This window comes from Talpa europaea, assembly GCF_964194135.1.
Source record: "Talpa europaea genome assembly, chromosome: 12".
Classification (NCBI taxonomy): domain Eukaryota; kingdom Metazoa; phylum Chordata; class Mammalia; order Eulipotyphla; family Talpidae; genus Talpa; species Talpa europaea.
In genome coordinates this window covers 65,439,574-65,461,242 of record NC_140079.1, presented here as the reverse complement: position 1 = coordinate 65,461,242, position 21,669 = coordinate 65,439,574, and the positions used below count along the sequence as shown (strand labels likewise).

The 21,669-nt window shown below is 41.4% G+C and overlaps 1 protein-coding gene and 1 pseudogene across 2 annotated transcripts in view; one reads left to right on the top strand and one right to left on the bottom strand.

Moving 5' to 3' along the window:
• The window catches only part of LOC311182427 (glyceraldehyde-3-phosphate dehydrogenase-like), a 264,611-nt pseudogene that overhangs the window by 139,262 nt on the left and 103,680 nt on the right, over positions 1-21,669 (top strand). The window lies entirely within an intron of this gene.
• TADA1 (transcriptional adaptor 1) lies at positions 2,878-20,192 on the bottom strand (the record flags this gene model as incomplete). Its single annotated transcript, XM_084251191.1, has 8 exons — positions 2,878-3,030; positions 3,444-3,606; positions 5,763-5,914; positions 7,168-7,377; positions 8,729-8,826; positions 13,365-13,430; positions 13,701-13,792; positions 20,119-20,192. 8 exons carry the CDS (start codon positions 20,190-20,192, stop codon positions 2,878-2,880), a joined length of 1,008 nt encoding a protein of 335 aa, XP_084107317.1.

Genomic DNA, 21,669 nt, shown 5'->3' with positions numbered 1-21,669 from the left:
TGGTTTAAAAATGGCTTTTAAGGTGTTAGGGGAGAGGCCGTGGTGTGAATAGCTCTCTCAATCAAGTCTTGTTTTAGGTGCTTTCAGGAATGATACATTACCAAAACCACATGAAGTAAATCTGTAAAGGGCTATTAATTTTATTTTTATTTATTTATTTTTTTAGAGGCATGTTTTATTTATTTGTTTGTTTGTTTGTTTTGTTTATACATGCATTGGGTACAGTCAGAAGCACGGGAGGGTGAGAGAATTCACCAGAGCCAGAGCGGGGAGCAGAGCAGGCAGAAGGACCGAAGTACACTGCTGAGGGGAGCAGCGGGCGGCAGGAGAGGTCTGCGCGCCATGTGGGATCCTCCTCCGGTGGCCGGGGAGCAGCCGGGGATCGAACCGGCGCCGCAGAGGCCACGGGCAGCTTCGCAACCCAGCGCTCAAACGCTGCACCACCAGGGAGGCCCAGGGCTATTAATTTTAAATGAGTGAAAAGCATGTCAGCAAATGGAACAGAAAAGTACTTGGCATCCTGTTTTCATAAATTTCTTTTATAACGGAAGCGTAATGGGCCTATTTGCCTTTTCACACTTGGCTTGTGAATTAGTCCTGATAATTAAATAGTTGTCTACTCTCCCAAGAATAATCTAGACATTTCTACTTGTGAGACATCGAATACCGAACAATGTAAGTCTAACTCCTAAGACCTAGCTTCCTTACCCTTACTCTAGCATGGAGTTCTCCGAAGAGTCAAGAATGTGAGGGCGCATTGGCCTTTGTGGCCAATTGTTTGACATTTGATCCTTTAGGAGATAACTGAACCCAATCAGGAGTATTCCAATCACTTCAGGCAATGGGGAATAAAACTGAAATTTTTTGTGTTGAGCCTGTGACAGCAGCGACAAAGGTGGCAAGCATATGTGCTAGCAGCGCTCGGGGTGTTGGTAAAGAAGGTAAGTTGTGCGATAAATGTTTGGCAGATATACCTATAGTTAAAAGACAATTAGTAAAATATTACATATTCTCTCAAATACAGTTTCTCACAGCTTTTTGATTGCAATTGTTATTTTTCTAAATGATACTTGGTATGTGCTATCATGATTTCTTGAAAGCCTAATTATGGAGATTGCACTCAGGATTCCAGTTAGCAGAGGTGCCAAGTTGGAGCCTGTCTTTGAAGAGAGGTGTTCAAATCTCTTTCAGTTGTTCTCTTGAAAAATCCTTTTTAAATTTTCTACCTTCATGCCGTGCCTTCAACCCCATCTTTCCACTTTTGTGAAATGACTGAGGAAGACTGGCATGAACAGCAGACCTAAAGAGCCTCCTTATGAGCCAGGAGTCCTCTTTATGGCCCCAAAGTAGGACACCATAGGGATTTAGGTCAGGTCCTGGAGAGTTGTGAGGCATATTTTTCTGGTTGACATTCCCTCTGATATATAGACTTCCATGGATCTGCTATTGTGATGGAAGGCAGGACATTGCAATTGCTGCTGGCTGCCTTTCCAGCTATAGAACTCAGGAAATTTAACACACCTAGCACTACTAAGACCCAGGTAGGTAGATGGGTATGGGTAGTCTAAAACCAAACCACTACCTTTATTTAGATAGTGGTTTTTAAGTCCTAAAAATCCTTGGGTATTATCTAAAACTTTAAAGGGCCTTTCACATTTGTGCCAAGAAGTAAAACTAAGCTGCTTACTTTTTAGTCTTCATCTATGTATCAAAAAGGAAAAAAAAAAAGACATACCTTAATTGGAACCTGCTTTTTCATCTTTCTCATCTAGTGCATGCTTTTGAAGTCTTTGCTAAGATCTCGTGAAACAGGGCTTTTCATATTTCTGTAGGAGGCAATATTTCTTATGTTTAAGAAATATTGAATGAAGAATCAAACAAAGTCTTCACCCAAAAAGTTTATTTGTCACATTCAAAGTACAAAACCAAAACAAATGTAGACACTGGGCCACATACACACCTATACATCTGTACTTTGATCTACACTAATCCTTTTGTACCTTCTAAGACATCTACCAATAGTATCTCTCGAGTGAAAAGTAAAAAACCAACCTTGCTATTAGAAACACTGCCAAATGTAAGTTCACTTTATCATTTCTAAGAACAGAAACTGGTATTTAATAGCAATATGGAAATAACCAAGTATAAATCCAATGTTTAAAGGATTTCTTAAAAGACACTCTATGAGAATAATAGCTCAACCAATCAAAGTCTGGGCACCATAACTATAAAAGAAACAAGCTATGGAAAGACTATTTTGTTGGCTTTGATTTTGGTTTTTAATGCAAAGAAAGGACTTTATTTTGTCTAATAGCACAGCATTCCAAAGTCTTATTTTCTATGGAGTTGTGATGACGTTAGGAGCTACTTTTATGTCAGAAATTGAACTGGTCACTAAAGGAGGTATCTGATTCTTAATACTGTAGGTTAAACCAAAATGTGAGAACACAGCTTGCTCAGGAGAATTTTTAGACTTGCCAGACACAGACCATGTGATGTCACTGAAGACACAGAAGTCCTGCTGACCATGGGGGCTAATTATAATGGCTTCTTTGTGGAGGGTGTCATCTATCTCACATGCAGACCATGGGCTAATAAGCCGCTGATGCCTAAATATCTCCATTCCAGGCACAGAATTCTATCAGAGGCGCCGACTCCCAGAATTGGAAATATACACATAGAGAGATATGGGTCATTATGAAAGCTGGATTTACATTAATGGCTTCACAGTAGCAACACAAAATGTACTCAATGTCATATTTCCATAGGAAGTTTATATTTACACTACACACTTCAGTCTTGAAATGTGCACCCCAAAAAGCATTCAATTCTCAATTATCAGTGAATTTTGCAAGGGTCCCCCATTCAAATCCTGATTCAGCAGAGCAGAAGGCCCTCCCTGGCTGCCAGGCGCTGGCGGTGAACTCGGTCTTGTTGCAGCTCCTCATGGTTTGGATGCCAGAGTTTCGTTATGATCCTTTCGATGTTGAGGGCATACACAGTGTGTGTGGGGATGACTTCTCTGTGCACCTGGGGTTAAAACAGAATCTTTCCAATTAGACTTCAATACACTTATTTTTCCAACACACAAAAGTAAGGTTTTCATCAACAACACCACTCACAAAAGGACAAATAAGCTCATAAATTTTAAGACAGAATCAAGGAATACCAAACCAGGTAACAAGAAAAGAACCAGGTAATGAAGTAGGAAGAAGGGAACAAGAGGCTTTTCTTTCTTTCACTGAAGAGATGGGGGATAAGGGATAAATTAGGAAGGACTCCTGGGCCCAGGATTTGAACAAGTCTAGTATTAATGGTGTGAGTAACAAAAACTGAAGAACTAAAAGGCAGGAGAATGAAGAGCTAGTGAATGTCTTTATAGACTTGAAGAAACTCTGAATCTGTCCAAAAACCAAGGTAAACCTTAAAGAGCCAAGAGTTACCTGCAAAGCTTCAAAAAGGTCGTACATGTTCACCGGAGGCAGAGATGCAGGTAGAGTGTCTCCAGAGCATGCCAGCAGGAGCGCAGCCTGCTGCTCAGCATCGTCAGGGGGCGGGTGAGAGGCTGGATTCTGACCAGCACACGGAGCAGAAAAGGCTGGAGGGCTGGAAGACATTCAGAAATATTCCCAGTAATGAAGATAGGCACAACTGAACGACCAGAGTAGGAAGGGGCCATCAGAATACATCTTATTAAAAATATCTTCAAACAAATTAGAAACCCACTTACTTCTTAGCTAGTGAATACGTGTTAGCCGAGCTATCAGGCTGGAAACATAAAGTAGCGCACCTACACTTAGCTTTCTCCATCCAAAATGTTAAAATATTTACTAACTTCAGGATGGAATGGTTTCCCGCCCTTGAAAGATCTTTCAGTTGGGGGAGGGGGGTTGGGGAAGAAGGTGATGGCACACCTAATTAAAGGAAAATAAAACTGAAAACAACTGACTTGGAGAGGAAGTTAAACCGTGTTAGAGACACAGGGCCGAGGTCCTCCCCGGTGGCGCAGCGGTTGAGCGCTGGGTTGCGAAGCTGCCTGCAGCCTCTGCAACGCCGGTTAGATCCCCGGCTGCCCCCCGGCCACCAGAGGAGGGTCCCGCATGGCGCGCAGACCTCTCCTGCCGCCCGCTGCTCCCCTCAGCAGTGTGCTTCGGTCCTTCTGCCTGCTCTGCTCCCCGCTCTGGCTCTGGTGAATTCTCTCACCCTCCCATGCTTCTGACTGTACCCAGTGCTTGTATAAATAAATAAATAAATAAATAAATCTTTAAAAAAAAGAAAAAAGGAAAAAAAAAAGATACAGGGCCGAAAATAACAAGCAAGAAAAAACACAGGAACAGAGAAGCAACGTGCAAATGGGGAGTGGAGAAAATTCATCTGATCTCGCCCATTTCCCGAAATAGAATCCATCAGCTGGCCAGTCAGGCATAAGTTTTGCATCACACTATAGGAGGATATAACCTACACAGTTATGAAGAACACACACAGGAGGCACAACAACAGTGAGGTAACTCGGAGGAAAGCACAGTGGCGCATGAGTGTGGATTTGGGCAGCAGACAAAGGAGCCCTGTTGAAGAAACAAGCAGCCGACAGTGAGGCAGAAGTGCTCCCAGGACTGGCCAGCAAGGCAGAGGGTGGCTCTGGGGTTGGGCAGGGTCGGATGCTCGCTCCTGGCATTCACCCACTATAAGGAGCCACTTTCTTTGCTCTCTCTAGACAAGAATGCTTTGTAAATGAGAACAAGTAATCCCAAACAAATATGCCCATGTGAAATTTAGAAATTAAATCTTCACACGTGACAACCCAAACAGTGGACCCAATTTAAGTTGGTGTTCTTAAAAATGGGCCCGTGAGTTGAGTCCCAGTCCTCAGTATCACGAGACAGACACTGGGGTACAATGCTCAGCATGTGCTGTCATGCTTTTACTCTGCACAACTCTCACCTCTGCCTCCCCACCGAACCTTTATTATCTCATCTCCTACCTCCTCTGCCTGCTACTTTTCAGCACTCTGCCAGCCCTCCCAATCACTCTTTGCTTTGAACTTTTCTATTTTCTTGTTATCACTTTACCTCTTTCCCTAACTAACTAATCAATTACACTCAGAGAAACTCAGTTATTTTAGTTACCAAGAGGCAAATTATTGTCTTTTCTTTCTCAAACGCTGAAAATAAACTAAATATTTTTGGGGGTGGGGGTAGAGCACGAGGTGGAGGGACAGAGACAGATTAACACATGGATGAAGGTAGTCTAGGTCATCTCATAAAGGAACGCATCCAGATCTTACAGAGGTCCTGGGAGCCCTCAGTGGAAGGAGGACAGAGAATTCCAGAGGTGGGAGCTGAGAGGCCAGATCTGCAGCACAGGGTGCCAAGATAATGTGATGAGCCCTGGGCATAGGCCTCCCTCTCGAGTGACGACTACAAAAGCCAGATGAGGAACCTCTTCTTTCTACCTCATCCGACAATCAGAGCCCACACTTCTGACTAAGTGGCCCCACTTCTACCACCACAGGAGCCCTGGGATCACTGCCCCAGGGAACCACTCCTTTCTACCTCAAGAGTGGGGCAAGCTCACATTAAACCACCAGCAGCTGCCAAACTACAACTTCTCTTCTGATATGAAGAGTAGCAAAATAATCCACTAGCTATCATGTAAGACATTAAAATAAGACACTGTTCTCAAAGGGACTTTACATACAGAAACACAATAGCCAATTATTTAGCAGCGGTCCATTACATCCAGTGGCAAAGATCTTCACATACCTTTCTATTAAGTTGTTATAAGCTACTACACTGTTCTTCAGATACGGCTGAGGGGTGACATTGCTGCCAAAGGCATATTTAAAATGACCATCTCGTAACCGATACGCCTTCCTTCTTGACACAACTGATGTCAATATATCTTTAAGGTGACTCTGTAAAAACAAGAGAGGAAAAATAGTATGAACTCTTTAAAAAGTTTTGTTGGCATTAGTGAATGGAGATGCAGACAGGTTAGCACGTGCTGGAAGCAAACTCATGCGTACTGGAGAGCCGCAGGCCACCAGTTGGTGGGGACAGGGTAAGGGAGACATGCTTGTTTTTGTTTAGTTCTATTTAGAGGGGCTTGCTCACATGAAATTAATTAAAGAAGTGTTTTTATCTCTAAATTGGCCCCTCTCTTTCTCAAATGACTTTCAGCTAGCTTTAAGAAAAAAAGTACATAGCCATGTATTTTAAAAGAGGCAAACTATAGTGAAAGTTGTTTTAAAAATGGGCCCCCCCAAAAAAAAATTGGCCAAAAAATTCAAGATCTGAGATTTAGGTTATAGTGCCTAGTAGTATACTAAAATTCTTGCATCTCCCTCAAAAATTCTTGGCTCTCTCAAAAGCCACATAAACAACAGATACACAGGAAATGAACAAAAAATTGGGCATTTAATTTCCCTTCACCTTTTCAAAAGCCAAGAACAAAGGAGGGGTCTGGACAACGTGAAAAAAAAAAGAGAACTAGCATTGGCTACTGTTATTAACGGGGAGCCAGGAATGGGCATGGGGTTTCAATTTTACCAATAAGGTCATCTCATGTCAGAACTTCATGGCATAGTTTATAATTTGCACACAGAATTAAATCAGTATCTGTAACTTCATGAGACGGTTACAATCTCTGAGACACAGGTGAGGAAACATAGGCCCAGAGAATTAAAAAGAAATTACCCAACATCACCTGACAGGACCTGTGCACTCCAGACCCCAAAGTGTACTATGTCAAGTAACTACATGAAGAAGAATGAAAGCGTGTGCTGAGACAAGTACCCCTGTCACCCAGATTCCTGGTCTAATGTTCTTCAGATGCCATCCCATGGCAAAAACAAGTGATTTTAATCTTTAGGATTCCCAAGCTCTTTCCTTTCCTTAAGATGGTTTCCTTGTTGACAAGTTAAACATCAGATAAAGAAGGAGTGTTACGTTATAAGCAACCTTTCTGAAAAGCTTAGTCTGTTAACTGAAGGCAGCTGTTTGGGTTGTGGTAATTTTCTCCCCCCAGAAGAAAACAATTTCAGTGATGGCATTTCTGTGAGAGCGGACTGATAGCATGGTACTCTGCTCGCGGGACCAACTTTCCACAACACACATTAAGAGCGTCACATTCAATGTGCAAAACAGTGTCTGCCACCAGCACACCAACCTCCACCGCATAGACAACAGCTGAGACAGCCTCCTCGGCGACGTTGTCCAGCCCGTGCTCGTAAGCAGTCACTATCATTCTCCCTTCAAGCTGACCCCGGGTGGGAAGCATCATTGTGTGGGAACAAAGTCTCAAGTCCTCATCCTCTTGGGGATCCTTTGCCACAAACTGCTGGGCTCCCGAGAGGGGATTTTGAGGCTGGAATCTATGCTATGGGTAAGAAAACTTTTCAAAATCATTCATTACAGTGACAAGTAACAACAAAACAAGAGAAACCAATGTATTGGACTCGCCATCCCACAAATGTCACCACAACTATACCTCAGGGGTTTAAAAAAAAAAAAACAAAACCGCACAAATAACCAGATCCACACCCATCACATGGTAATGAAGACATGAATTAAGGGGAATAATGGTAGTATGCACTGCATTTTATTCTATTCAATTAATACCTTGGTCATCACAGAATATATGGGTAGGTACTAAAAACAATTAGGGAGAAGAAGATATGAAACTATTTTCAAACAAGTCAGAGCATTTTAAATATCCTCATAAGGAAGCAGGATCTCAAAGTATTAATACATAATTAACTTTTAATTAAACTCTAAAAAGTCTAGCTAACCAACATACAGATATAATAACTAGTACTCCAAATAATGCTATGTAGTCTATTTAGTTATCATCATCTACTTACAATCCTCAACATAGAAGCTTTTCCAAGACATAGTCATACTAATTATTTAAAATAGTTTTTCTCAGTGTTTTTCCATGCCTAAATCCTCCCAGTAGTTGAGCTAAAACTCAACACACAAGATTTTGTAGTAAATATGGCTTGACTCTGGTTGGAGTATGTATTATAAAAGCAACATTTATTGCTTTTCTACTTTCCAAATATAAAATTGGATTTTATATCAAACATGGTTTTTAAAACCAAGCATGCCTCTCTACATTGCATATTACTGACATAAAAACATAGAGCAAGGGTGGAAATAAACAAATATTTGTTGTTAATCAATAAAGCTTCCAGCACCCAGTCAAACCTATTAAAGAATACTTTTGGAAAACTTTGTTCCCCAGATATAAACTGGAGAAAAGCAAGTTATTCTAAAATGCTTACAAATTTTAAAGCTGGATGCCTTTGTGATGTTTCTGCTGATGCCAAGAAGGCTCAGGTGCTAGGTGAGCATTACCAGGCCCCTATCAGAGACCCTTGGAAGAAATCTTCAATCTGAGAAAAATCATTCACTCCAGGAAAACATTTAAGAGGAGAAAGAACACAACTATAGTTTTTGGATCACTGAAAAAGTCTTAGGTACTAAACAAATTAGTTTGTATGCAGTAACAAACGGATTACAAAAATTCAGACACCCGAGACTCAAAATCCTTGAAACCCTCACCAACGTCAAATACAGTCAGACCTTTTGCCCCAAATCATGCTCCCTCTCCCTTTTCTTTCCAACTCAACTACCAATGCTTTACTGTTCATTAAAAAACTAAAGCCAGTTCTATCAATCCAGTACTTAAATCAGTTGCTACTAAGATCTATTGAAGAACAACCTACATCAAATTTCTGACGAACAGAAGAAAGTTTTTTCTTTCCCTTAGGTTTTCCAGGTTTGGCTGCCGAACCTCCTGCCCAGGGCAAAGATCCAGCACCCTCTATGAGACAGAAAAATAACAACTGTAAGTGAAAATGATGATAAATAATAACTCCTAAGTTTGTTTTCATTTGGGGCTTAAGTGATAAATGATTCAATTTAAATCTTACTACTTCTCTAGAGATTTTTCATATCACATTTTTTTCTACCTGTAACCAAAATTATTTTGGGGGAAACAAATTTGTTTTATATATTTTTAGTGTTTAATGGGTATTATTTATTGTTAGTACTGTAAAATTGAACAGAATTTTCTATTTCAAGAAGGTAAACTTGAGTATATGTATATATGTATCAACTTCCTCTTTTCTGAGACCCTACTAAAAATGAAAGTGGAGGAAAGTAAATGTCATGGATCCACAACAGATAAAAAAAACAAATGAGTGGCAGACAGGATGAAAGCTCATCGAATTTTAAGGAATGGATAAAAGGAAGCCTGGAAAAGTAGACATGGAACATAACCCAGGAAAGGCAAAGTGGGCAAATGGAGTAAAACCAAGTCAACCTCCCTGGTACAAATCCACAAAGAATTTGGATTTGGAGAAAGTGAGTCAATGGAAAGCAGGAGGAATCAGTAAAGCTAATAACAAGATAAAAGGAAGGTCTATATTCAAAAGTTATCCATACAAACTCTTTCCCCTCAATTCCCAGGTCTTAGTAAAAAACAAACAAAAAATTCAGGGTTCCCTGTTCAGAGGTTAAGAGTTTCAAGACAAACGCAGTAGAGCACTAAACCCATAAAGCTAGCCCTGCTCACTCTTATCCAAAGCATGGAGATTATGGGCCACCCTTGTGGCACAAGGGGATAAGCACAGCACTGTGAAGCTACCTGCAGCCTCTGCAGATGAGTTCAAGACGGCCAGGGAGCTACCCAGATGGCGCAGCAGACCTCTTCTGTCTCGCCCGCTGCTCCCCTCAAAAGTGTATTTCAGTCCATTAACTGTTCTGTTCCCCACTGTCTCTGGTGAATCCTCTTACCTCCCGTACCTCTGGCCTGTACCCCAGCTCTTGTATGCATAAATAAATAAATCTTTTTTAAAAAAGAACAGAATGTCACATTTACTAAAGCATCTGGTATGAATGTTGGCACGTAGCTTTCTGCTGGAGCAGGCTGGTGTTCGAGGAACCCCAGTTTAACAGCCAGATTCCCATTAACTCACTCTAAAGCAGAATCTCCAGGCAATTTTATGATTCCTTCTTACATATGAATCATCAGACACTTGAAAGCGTTCTCTAACATAAGAAAAACCAAGCTACATAAACGCAAAAATAGACGTCCTAGAGATACAAATTTTCAGGCAATGCAAAAGGACTCTGAATAACTTCTAACTAGTATCCTCAGAAATTTGAGAAGATAAGTAGCCATAAAACAAGATGTTATAAAAATTGCTGAATTAAAGAATGTATTGGAAAGGCTGTAGGAGCTGAGGAAATAAAAAACAGAGCAAGAAGACAGCAAAGACATATGTCTAAAGTCATTAAGTACATCCAGAAAGAAATTTAAGCATGTGATGAGTGGCTAATTGAGGTCCCATGAAAAGAACAAAGAACATAATTAGTTGCCTTTAGAAACAGATCTAGGAGTGGAAAGTGTTTCATTATTGAGATCTTTTGTATTTTTTTTTAGCCATAAACATATATAGCTTAATGTTAAAAAAATCCAAGTAATAAAAGCTCATTGAGTAGAGCCACCCCGATGACGCAGCAGGTGGAGTGCAGCGCTGTGAAGCTGTCTGCAGCCTCTGCTCCGCGGGTTCGATTCTTGGCCAGCCGGGGAGATTTCCACATGGCGCATTAGACCTTTCCTGTCGCGCCTGCTGCTCCCCTCAGCAGTGTATTTCAGTCATCTGCCTGTTCTGCTCCCCACTCTGTCTCTGGTGAATCCTCTTGCCTTCCCCCACCTCTGGCCTATACCCCGGCTCTTGTATAAAAATAAATCTTAAAAAAAAAAAAAAAAAAGCAAAGTTCATTGAGTATACTTAAAAAAAAAAACTCCAAAAATTTTTTTTTTTTTCAGGAAAAAATTCACCTATCATCCTAACAAACCATTATTTTCATTTTGATATTTTTGGACTGGGCTTTTTCTTTTTTTTGGGGGGGTGGGGCTTTAAGGGAGGAAAGAACGGATGGGGAACCAGATACAACATCCTCAGACTGGTGGGGATCTCTCCAACTTTCCAGTCGCAGAAAGACTCTGAAGGACTAGTTTCTTAAAACTTTGGGCAAAAAAAATATGTCAAGTTTCTCAGTTAAAAAAAAAAATAACAAAAATGAGAAGTCAAGGTGCTCTTTTCTATCACACTGATGGTCTGTGGCACAGTATCTGATGAGGTCAACAAATCTTACAGGTGTGCCTAAAGAAATTTATTCCTGATACGTAGTCCTGAACATCAGATGCAGCCAAATGCTTAGGGGGAGGAGGCACAGTATGGTGAAGGCTGACCTGACAAATAAGAGGGCTTTACCATGGCAATTAGTTGGGTCTTGATCAACAACTTAGACATGGAATAGGCCTCAGGTTAAGTTTTTGTTTTGTTTTCTCTTCTCTGAAGTTTGTATCCCAATCTCTAAAAAAAAAAGCTAATACCCACCTTGACGAGTTGCTGATTTAACATAAGGATTTAAGGACTTAAGATAATGCACATTAAGTATCTAACACATTACAGTTGCTCAGTAAATAATATTAACATCATCTTTTCTGCTTAGCTTGGAAAAAAAAGTTTTTATTGTAAGTACAAAGAGTCATACTTGTATATTTTACGTTCAATAGGAATCATCTCTTTATTGCCAACAAACATGAATTTCATTTTGAAGAAATATATTTTGGGTGTCTGATAGAGAAATACTCTCAATTCCAAATATTTCTTAATTTAGTTTAAAATGCCAATAACCAACATTCAGTAATATCAAATGTCATTATGTAATTAAAATTAGTCACTTATACTTACTAATATCACTTTGTATTTAGTTTGGCTTTTTTGCTTTTATTTTTTTTTTTTAAAGATTTATTTATTTATTTATTTATTTATTTATACAAGCACTGGGTACAGTCAGAAGCGCGCGGGGAGGGTGAGAGAAATCACCAAAGCCAGAGCGGGGAGCAGAGCAGGCAGAAGGACCGAAGTACACTGCTGAGGGGAGCAGCGGGCAGCAGGAGAGGTCTGCGCGCCATGTGGGACCCTCCTCCGGTGGCCGGGGAGCAGCCGGGGATCGAACCGGCGCTGCAGAGGCTGCGGGCAGCTTCACAACCCAGCGCTCAACCGCTGCACCACCGGGGAGGCCCATTGGCTTTTTTGCTTTTAAAAGCACATTCATCTGCTGTTTCATAAGCCCGTAGGGGAGAAATACTACTGTATCTATTTTTAAATGTGAAAGCTAAGGACATCCAATAATTACCTGTATTCCTAAGCTAGTAGCAAAACCTAAATTTGAATCCAAGTTTCTTGAGGTTTTTTTATTTCTGACCATTCCACTTTATCTTTTGGATGTGTGGCACTCCTGCTATAAGAAGTAAGTGGATTATCTTTATGATATTATAATATGGGCTAAAGTCAACTGCCACTAGAATTAACTAGAACATCAGAAATCTGACAGAATGTGAGACTGCAGTGAAGGTCACAGGAAGCTGTGGGAAGCAGTCACTACCCACTATTTCCAAGCTCCGTAAATAAATACTCACTGTCCACTACTTTTCACCCAAAGAGTTGAATGTAGAGAAATTAGACTTTAGGAGATCTTAGCAGAGAGAGAGATGACACAAAACACTAGCCATTTCTAGGTATATAAGATCATCAGAATCACTATACACCCTTTAAAAACAAAATTCTACTTAATGTACAGCAAGAGTTGCAAGAGTTATCTACGAATACAAGTAATTAACAAGAGCCCAGGATGGATTTTATCATGAGGCAAATTTTCAATGTACTAGTTGGTTAAAATAGAAGACAGGTGAAAGAGGTGACTTATACCAGCAAAGTTCCCGAGAATTAGGGGCAAAGAGGTCAGTATTTGTATCCACACCTACTTGGGTTGAAGTAACAGATTTATCTTCTAACCACCTCCCCAGCAATCTGCTGTCTGCAGTTTGTTCTCCACCAATAATCTGCCAAAGTCATGTGCTGAAGCTCTAACCTTCCAGCTCTCATATCTTACTTAAGAATATGAGTGGAAGTCCAGGTTCCCCACGTATATTGTGGTTTACTCTCCATATACTTCACCTTTCCTCTATCTATGGAACCCCCACACCAGCTGCCTTCCATACATTCTCCTCAGCTTCGTCATCTAGATTGCCCACCTTTTTCCTTAATTCCCTTTAGTAATCTGAAATCCAGGTGAGTAGGGAGTAAAGAAAAAAGTCAATGTAAGTACAGGAAAATCACTTGCTTTATAAGGCGCTATAAAAGACTCTATACCTACCTAGTAATTTTTTTCTTCTGAGCATTTCAAAGAACACATTTCTTTTGCAAATAACAGACGTGTCTGTTTAAGGAAGGTCAAGTCTAGTGCCCCACAGCTTTGCTGGAAGTATTTCCATTCCCTTACCTGGTGTAGACACCAAAATCTGACAGCGAGTGAGAATAGCCAGAAGGAAATCGTTGTGAGAATGGACTGAAAAAAGGAAGATTATCACAAGTCAAATACAAACTATTTGAAACTAGCTTTTAAGGATTCTGCATACCCCCCATCCTGCCATTCTTTACAATGAATTTTAAATTAATTTTTTAAATTTAATTATTTTTTTTTCTTATATCATTGTAAATTTTTGGACATATTTGATTTCTCCCTCAGGTGCGGTCACTGTAGTTCTCCCAACATCAAAGCACCCATAGTCCATCACCATATTCCCTGTATACCCTCCATCCCAATTAACTGTTATACCATTATCCTGTGTGAGAAGTCGATGAGCTTCAAGGTCAAACTCTTCTTTGCTGATCTTCTGTTTGAACCACAACTTTAAGTTAGCCCAATATCTGCAAGGGTGGAAAGAATTATTAAGAAACGTTTTGCTTCTTTTCCAAGTTCACCTTACCCACTCCAATTCCCAGGGAAGGAGGTTTTGCATTCCCTAGTGTCATGGGTTGAGCAGTGGCTCCCCAAAATTCTTATGTTGAAGCTGTAACTCCCAATACCTCAGAATGTAACAATTTGAAGACAGGAAATCTAAAAAGGCACTTTAATGAACATAGGCCCTAATCCAATGTGACTACTGTCCTTGTAAGAGATTAGACACTTGCACGCACATGGACACAATGGTAGTTACATGCCAAGGGGACAAGCCTGCTGACACCTTGACCTCAGGCTTCTAGCCTCCTGGACATTGAGAAGACTGTTTAAGTCATCCTGTCTGTGGTATCTGCTATGGCAGCCCCAGCAAACTAATATACCTAGGAAGCAGGATACCAACATAAAAATGAAGAAGGAAAATCCTTTCTAAGAGGGACTGGCAAGTAGTCACAGAATGGGACCGTAGGGTCAGGAATGGACACAGTGCAGGTTTTCTAATCCAGCAGACCGGGTAAAGGAAGAGTCAGAGTCCTCAGTGGTTTTTTTGCAGGTCTTTTATTGGGATTACCAGGTACACGGCAGGCAGGGGTGCGCTGGGGGGCCGGGAGGCTGGCAGGCCTCCCAGCCCCCAGCAAGTCTTCACTCTATCTGGGCTCTCCGGCGTTCTCTGCTTCTCTCTTGGCTTCTGCTACTTCTTTCTCGGCTTCTCTTTCAGCTTCTGCTGCTGCTGGCATCCCCATGATGCTGCCCTTGAAAGTCCAGTCTCTCAGCCCAGGTGTACCAACTTCAGGTGGCAGCCATCAGGCATGCATTCAGGATCACACGGTTCCCTCATCTATCCTGATGGCGGGAGGGCAGAAAAGCCTGATACCTTTTACCCTACCCTACAGGGACTCAGTCCATCAGCAAAGCCACAACTTTATTTTTTCTTCTTCATTGTAACAGCTTCTCTAAAAGACCTACTCTCCAGATATCTACATTTAAATTTTGTTTTTTAAATAAGTATTTTTTGGAATATTACTCAGCATTCAAAAAAGATAAACACATGCAATTTGCTGCAACATGGATGGCGCTGGAAGGGATCATGCTCAGCGAAATAAGCCAAAAAGAAAAAGAAAAATACCGGATGGTCTCACTCATAGCAGGAATCTAGAAAACTTAAATAAGGGACCAGGAAAATGAATAACTATAAGAAAGTGAAAATCAAAATCAACAAAAAACTATGAACCAGAGACACTTTTAGGGGGGCGGGGGCGGGAGGGGAGGGATTGGGGTCAGAATGGGGGGCTGCAATTGTATGGGGAATATAACAATAAAATTTATAAAAAATAAATAAATAAATAAATAAATAAGTATTTTTTACAAGTGGTCATTAACACTGATTCTAGGTGACCTCTTTCTAATTTTAATCTGATTGGAATAATTAGTTTCTAAAACACCACACCACAAAGAAAATAACCACGGATATGAGAAACTTAGTGGTTTTTAAAGTAAAAACCAGCTACTAAAAATAAAAATTACCAGTTAGGGTCGCTACATGCAAAAGAATGAGGCTTGACCACTACCTCACACCATACACAAAAATCAACTCAAAATGGATTAAAGAACTAGACATAAGACCTGAAACCATAAAATATATAGAAGGAAATATAGGCGAAACACTACGTGATCTGCACATCAAAGACATCTTTACAGACACATCACCAAAAGCAGTGATAGTGAAGGCAAAGATAAACAGCTGGGACTACATCAAATTAAAGAGCTTCTGCACAGCAAAAGAGACAATAACAGAAACAAAGAGAAACCCCACCAACTGGGAGAACATTTTTGCACCCAACACTAATGATAAAGGACTGATCACAAAAATCTGCAAAGAGCTGATGAGACTCAACAACAACAAAGAAAATAATCCAGTCAAAAAATGGGCAGAAGAGCTAAAAAGAAACTTCTCTGAAGAGGAAATGCAAATGGCCAACAGACATATGAAAAAATGTTCAACATCACTTGCCATCAGGGAAATGCAAATCAAAACTACCATGAGATACCATCTTACACCAGTGAGAATGGCACATATTAAAAAAACTAGCAACAACAAATGTTGGCAAGGGTGTGGAGAAAAAGGAACTCTTCTGCACTGTTGGTGGAAGTGCAAACTGGTCCAACCACTGTGGAAAGCTGTGTGGAGATTTCTGGACCTACTAAACATAGAGCTTCCATATGATCCAGCAATTCCACTCCTAGGTATTTACCCAAAGGACACAGAAACATCAATTCCAAAGAACACCTGCACCCCTATGTTTATAGCAGCACTGTTTACAATAGCTAAGCTTATTTGGGTTGGAAACAACCCAAATGCCCAAAAATAGATGACTGGATCAAGAAGATGTGGTACATATATACCATGGAATATTACTCAGCATTCAAAAAAGATAAACACATGCAATTTGCAGCAACATGGATGGCGCTGGAAGGGATCATGCTCAGCGAAATAAGCCAGAAAGAAAAAGAAAAATACCGGATGGTCTCACTCATAGCAGGAATCTAGAAAACTTAAATAAGGGACCAGGAAAATGAATAACTATAAGAAAGTGAAAATCAAAATCAACAAAAAACTATGAACCAGAGACACTTTTAGGGGGGCGGGGGCGGGAGGGGAGGGATTGGGGTCAGAATGGGGGGGCTGCAATTGTATGGGGAATATAACAATAAAATTTATAAAAAAAAAAAATAAAGCTACATGGGACTAAACATAAAAAAAAAAAATTACCAGTTAACTGATTGAAAAAATTCAATTTTGTATACCTTAACAATTTTAGAAATAGGAGTAAAATATATTTTTCATTTCCATACTCTTTGTTTCAATGTTTAAGGAAGATGTGCCTTGTTCATGAAACAAGATTAAAAATTACCCAGTACAGGTGTTACAATCACTTTCAATTCACTTTTAACTATTCTCTCTTGCTCATCTGAGGTTCCTAAATGAGGTGCTTTAATGCTCGCTCACCCTGACTTTTTATAACAAGGCATAGTCTCCTGTACGTCGATTATTTCAAATTCTCTTAGTATGTATCTCTATATTTAATTGATTGGGTATTTATGTCATTGGATGCCATGCCTTTTTTTTTTTTTTTTTTTTTTTTTTTGCTTTAAAGGCGTTAAGCAGAAACACATGTTGAGCTCTAGGGTTGGGGCCACTTTTCACTTAATACTAACACAGTCATCAGTCAATAGTAACTTTCCAAGAGTGAACACTTAAAGGCTTTTTTTTTTTTAAGGACAGGAACGATTCTGAAATGAAATGAAGCTCCTCAGAAAAACAAGTCTTTTCCTGTTCCATTCTATCCAACAAGAGGACAGTAACAAGAGAAACTTCATCAATTAAAAGACAGCATCACTGTTCTACAAGAAGCATGCAAATATCCGTATTTGGAGTGTACCTGCTCTAAAACTAAGACAAGGCTCTACCAGGGAACTGTCAAGGCACTCTCTTCTCCAAAGACAAACTTTCTAGCCTAAAAAGCCCTAAGCCACTATCAAGAATTAGGCCAGACTTGCTCTCCAATTCTGGTCCTTGTGTTAATTTGCTGCTCTATGCCTGCAAACAAATGACAATTCTCCCCTGCCTCCCCCCTCCCCCAAAGTTAGGGAGGGTGATGGGTGGCAAGAATAAACAGACCAGATTAGAAAGCTCTGGAGATACCCAGAGAAATGAAATAACCTATGACCAAGTCATCAAAAAATAAAATAGAAGGCCTCCCCGGTGGCGCAGCGATTGAGCACTGGATTGCGAAGCTACCCACAGCCTCTGCAGTGCTGGTTCGATCCCCGGCCACCGGGTGAGGGTCCCACATGGCACGCAGACCTCTCCTGCCACCTGCTGCTCCCCTCAGCAGTGTATTTCGTCAGTCTGTCTGTTCTGCTCCCTGCTCTGGCTCTGGTGAATTCTCTCACCCTCCCGCACTTCTGACCGTACCCAGCGCTTGTATAAATAAATAAATAAATAAATCTGTTAAAAAAAAAAAAAAACAAAACAAAAGAAGCTATTATCTTTAAAAAAATAGAGCACCTGTTTGAACACAATACACTATTGGGCACCAAACAAAGCATGTCAGGTAGCAAAGCCCAGGTCTCTGTAGAACCTGATGTGAGCACAAAACCTCACATAAAGGACATCTGGACCATTGGAAAAATCGAAAACAACTGACATTCTAGTGCCTTATACACCTTGCATGTTTTACCTACTATCCAGGACTACATTTAATTTAATTGGTGAGATAGTACAGCCAATGCAAACTACTCATGGAAAATATGGGAGATAGTTAAGTGATATTACAAACTGCTCAATGAGGCACTTTTAAGGAATGTAAATGGAAAAGGCAATGAGGACAGAAAAAAAGCAAATAAAAACAATACTGTACCAGGGAACTGTTTTTGACAGAAGGGCATATTTTGATGGTATTGTGAGCAGTGCAGATGCACCAAATTAAGCTTCACCATCTGTATTTGACCAGCATCTGATAGGCAGTGTTTTCATTTACACACTAAAGAAAAAATACTAACTTCAACCTGTCTGGTAACAGTGAACCTGCGTGATGGCGGTGGGATGGGAGGTCACCAATGCTGCTCATCTATCAATTACACACATAGTCAGGTGCTTCAGATTTATTTAGTTTGGAAACATTCACTTTCAAGCATTTGTAAGCATCCTAGATGGAAAAAATGAAGTATGTTGTGCAAAAGAAAATTTTCAATTTTAGCAGCAGGTATTATAAAAGTCACACACTCTAATGAAGGTGAAAATTGTCATTTTACCTATTTAAATGATGGAGGATTTTTAATCAAGTAAACAAAGAAGTAACCGACAGTAAATATGAATATTAGAAGATAACTTTAGGCAGAACATTTTATCTTTGGAGTAAACAAATGCTTACAAGAATTAAAACCATGCCCAAAGTAATGTTCAATTTATTAATATTTGTAATATTAAAATAATCTTTAAGAATTCTATGTTTAAGAATTAAATGCTTCAGAAAATCTTAAACAGGAATTCTGCAGCTTCTGTTAGGATGAAGGGAGAGAACTCTGCCACCTCAAAAATTCACAAGGAAGGGACCTCCCTGGTGGTGCAAGGGGTTAAGGTGCAACCTATGAAGCTATCCACAACCATTGCAGCATGAGTTCGATCCCTGGCTAGGAAGCAATCCACATGGGGCAACAGACCTCTCCTCTCTCATCTTCTGCTCCCCTCAGCAGTGTATTTCAGTCAGTCTGCCTGTTCTGTTCCCCACTCTGTTGCTGGTGACTCCTCTGGCCTGTACCCTCCCACACTTCTGGCCTGTACCCCCATTCTTATATACATAAATAAATCTTTTTTAAAAAAATTCACAAGTAAAAACTTGAAAAATCACGTAAGATATCCAAGCTAAGTAACTCCAAGCTGGTCATAGTAAACCACGTAAGAGAAAGATGAGAACAGAGTCGCTGAGAAAAACCGCAATATTCACCAAACACCTTACTCTGGCATCATCATTTGAAAATGAGCATCTATGAGATAACGAAAATGGGTAGACTATCACAGAAGCCGCCACCAACACAGGAGTTTTGCTTCACTGTGTGGTGCTTAACCTCTTGCCCCACCAGGGAGGCCCTGAAGAGTTACTTTACCGCTCTAGCCTCAGTCTTCTCATCTATCCAATAGAATAATAACTATACCTCACATCTCTGTTGTGAGTATTAGATGAGAGAGTACATACAGACTGCTTAAAAGATGTTCCATAAATAAACAGCTACTGGTACATCACTATAACCTTAGCAGTGTCCGGTCTGCGTTCCGAAATTGGTGTCCACGCTCAACCATAGTGCCTTTACTATACCAAGCCAAGAAGCCTCCGCCTCCAGGAAGCCCTCCTGGGGCGCATCGCCCCGTGTGGTGCCGGCTCCGACCAACGACTAGGGCTCCGGGTTCACTCGACCCGGGATCGGCCTAACACCTCCTGACTCCCGCGCCGGGGCCTGCGCCCCTCAACAGGCCTCAGGGCGCGCAGTAGCTTCTCCCGCCCCACCCCAGGCAGCGTCCCGGGCACCTGTCCCGTCCTGGTCCAGGGAACTCCGGCCCCCACCCCGGCGTGGGAAGTCGAGGCTGCCCGCCAGGCCCGGGACCGAAAACCCCGAGGCCCGGACTTGAGGCTGCGCAGGCCCCGGGGCGAAAGAGGCGTCTCGGAGGCGGGTCGGCAGCCCAGGGCCGGAGAATACCCGCGCGGAGGCCCGAAGGCTGCGCCCAGACTGCTCTTACTGTTTCACGTTGTCCCCCAGGGCCTCGCTCAAGTTCTTCTTCGCCGCCTCCAGCTCGCTCACAAAGGTCGCCATTGCGCGCCACGCCTCGGCCCGACCGCAGACTGCGCGGCGAACGCGCCGAGAACCGAAAAACCAACTAGGCCCAAGGCCTCCGCTCCGGAGGATTAATCCGCTCCTGGCTGCCCCGCCCCCAGTCGGTCGGAAGACGTTTGTTTGGTTTTCGGCTCCGCCCGCCTTTCGGAGGAGAAAGTGCGGAGCTAAATTCGGTATTTTCTCAGTCCTCGCCCCCCGCCCCCGCGCCCCTCGGGTCACGTGAGCGCCTCGCCCAGTCCTTCCGCGCGCGGCCGCAACCTGCCCGCCCGCGCCGCTGCTGTGTCACCTGCAGGCCCGGCGCTGTGGCGTCCTCACCCGAGGGACAAGCCGCGAATTCGGCCCTTTACCAGGAAGAACACCTTTCCCCTGTAAATCAAAGAGTATCAATAAATGTAGTACCAATTTTAGTCCCTTTCCATGCCTTGTGTGTCGCCCAGTACAAATTATTTACTATGCCATATCATTGATTTATCTTTTTTTTAAAGTATGTATTGTAATTTTTAAAGTATATATTGTAATTTTTACTTATGCATACAAGAACTGGAATACAGACCAGAGGTGGGGGGGGGGCGGGATTTGAGAGGCTTCACCACAGAGTGGGGAACAGAACAGGCAGATCCACTGAAATACACTGCTGAGGGGAGCAGCGGGTGAGTCAGGAGAGGTCTGCTGTGCCATGTGGGTAGCTCCCTGGCCGGGGATGGAACTTGTGCTGCAGTGGCTGTGGGTAGCTTCATAGCGTCTTAACACCTTGAGCTACCAGGGAGGCCCTATTGATTTATGTTGATGGGCTGCCTCCTCCTACCTACCAAAAATTTCCTATGGGGACAGGATGTGTGTTTTATGCACTTCTGTATGCCCCAGTATGTAGAATTCGTAGAGAGCTGTCAATAAATATTTGGCGAGTGAGAGAAGTAATTGTGAAAGATACAGGGAAGGATAAAGAGAAAAGAAAGTGTTCGCACCTGCAGACAAACTTTTAACAGAGATTTCTCTTCCATGCTCCCCCTTCCCATAATGTATGACCATTTTCTTTGTTCATTTGAACATTTCGTGTGTATTTTTTCAAACTTGATGTTAGTATTTTCCTCTGAAATTACAGTCTTTATAATCATAATTTTTGTAATCACAATTTTAATGACAGCATATTAACTATTGTCCCCCAGAGTGTATATACCTTGTTTTCTGATTGTTAGACTGTTTCTATTTTTTCTCTATTAAAAGGAATTCTGTAATAGGCTTTATGTAGTTTACCTCATTTAGGGCTATTCAGGATAGAGTTCCACAAACAGAATTTTTATGAAAGGAATGTTTATTATTGGAGCTGTAGGAGCAAAAATCTGCCACGCCAATATATGTCTTTCTTTGCAAAAGGTTGATTTCATAATAGGAACTCTGAAGGCTGAATGGAGGTTACCTTTGAAAAAGATATTTACATGTAAACCTCTATGAGGGC